Source organism: Convolutriloba macropyga, chromosome 8 (assembly GCF_964194025.1).
Source record: "Convolutriloba macropyga chromosome 8, txConMacr16.3, whole genome shotgun sequence".
NCBI classification, from domain to species: Eukaryota; Metazoa; Xenacoelomorpha; order Acoela; family Convolutidae; genus Convolutriloba; species Convolutriloba macropyga.
The window spans coordinates 48,543,492-48,545,397 of NC_134475.1; the positions used below are offsets into that span (position 1 = coordinate 48,543,492).

Here is a 1,906-nt window from a genome sequence, read left to right on the forward strand (position 1 = left end):
GGTAAAAGTGAACAAAAGTGAACCAAATATCCAGTGTTCACATGAAACTTTAAACCTCGATAACTCCTCAAATAAACGAAATTCAAAAAAATCTTTTTAATCTCGAGTTCTACGCTGGACGAGCTTTTTAATGATACCACGCACATTTCTCTACGATGAATATATCGGTCGGCCAAAATTCACGGAACAAAAAAAAACCCATTTGATTATATAGTTCCTCCCCCCACAAGTAGGGTCGGAACAATAAAAACAATATTTCCTATACCCTCAAAAAGACTTTTTATTTTGTTTAAATGAAGTAAGAACACTAGCGAAAGCCAACTTCCATTGCACGTTTTCTATTATGGCTTCCTAAGAATGGTTTACGAATTTTTGTTGCGTCTAGAAAAAAAATATACCCCCCCTGCGAAAAAGAAACCACTAGTCTGCAATAACCCCCCCCCCCCACCCCCCCCCCCCCCCCCACCACACGAAAATAAACCCCAAGTGAATTAAACCCCCTGAGGGGGGGCACAATCAAAAACCCAAAGAGTGATTTCACATCTAGGCGTGGCCATCGCCCGGGTGTATATACATTTTGGGTCATCAATTCATTTTTGTGGACTGGAGTTTCTCCCCAAAATTTGTTGAATTTGTTATTGCTTTGCAGGAAACGTTGACAGATATCCTTGGGAAGGACATGTTTGAGAGATATATTGGTAGATTCTGGCACCTCATGATACTTTCCAAGTCCTCCCAGTCGAGATACGCCACAACCACGTGAACTCCGGAATCATAACAAAAAAAAAACTCAATTAAACACTTCTCAAAACATTTTTGTGCTCGTGTTTGTGCTTTGCGAACTCGTTTTTGATACAAAAACCACCTTTTGTAGCAATTTTGGGCAGAAATCTGATCAAAATTGCCTGATGAAATAGCAATCTATCTTCATAGTTTTTATTTATTAAATAGTACTAAAAAATTGGCTGAGCATAGTTGATTTAATCTGTGTAAAGAAAGAAAGATGAAACTAAGGTTTCTAATGGGCTGACGCCTGGGTTATTATTTTTTGGAATCATGCAAGGATTAGATATGATATCAAATGCGTTATACTCAATTCATTCGTACACTCCTTGTGTGATAACTAGAAAATAATCTCACAAGAATATGTTGGGCTCTAAAAAGGTGCATCATTTTGCCATGATTCAAAATTTAAAGAATTAATGTTATTTTTCAAAATTATTGGTAATTTTGTGCAATTTATATAACGCTTATTTCGACCACCATTTGTTTAATTGTATCATTGTTCATATTTAAATTTGAATTTGTATTAAACTCAGTTTTCAAATATTTTCTTCGCGTTCTGGATATCTTTGTTCCACTAGATGAGCGTATCTTAACTAACAATAACAACGAAAGAAATTTTATTTTTGCCTTTATAATTTTTGCCTTTAAAAAACTCCCCGGATCTAATGGTAGCCTTTTTAGAAAGATGATGGTATTTTTATGGTTGAGCTATTTAAGAGAAACTTTTTAGCCGCGTTTGAAATTGAAGACATTCGCATGTTGACCACTTTGGAAGAAGATTACCAATCATAAAATGCCATGTATGGATGGTATGAAAACTTATTAAACATACTACGAACAGGAAAACATGAGTTTGGCTAATAAACAGACCAAAGGGTCACCTGTAGCTCAAAAACTTGTTTTGGTGCTTGAAATATCAAAAAATCACAATAAAGTGTATTTGCTGTTACAAATTATCCATGAAAAATGTGATTAAAATTGTTCAATTTGATTTGGTTGTTCTTCAAATTAGTTCAAAGGGCCAGTTCTAGAATCAGGTAGCAAGAACATAAACATTTTTTATGGCGCTGATTTGGTAGATAAATTTTGTCAACCCGGGTTTACACTTATGATCTCTCGT

The 1,906-nt window shown here is 35.1% G+C and overlaps 1 protein-coding gene across 1 annotated transcript in view; it reads left to right on the forward strand.

The window, feature by feature from the left end:
- The window catches only part of LOC142345084 (serine/threonine-protein kinase Nek4-like), a 16,318-nt gene extending 15,555 nt beyond the window's left edge, over nucleotides 1–763 (forward strand). Inside the window, exon 6 of the mRNA XM_075397167.1 lies at nucleotides 650–763. Within this exon, the coding sequence (XP_075253282.1) occupies nucleotides 650–763 (114 nt within the window). The remainder of the gene's footprint in view (nucleotides 1–649) is intronic.
- The last annotated feature ends 1,143 nt before the right edge of the window (nucleotides 764–1,906 follow it).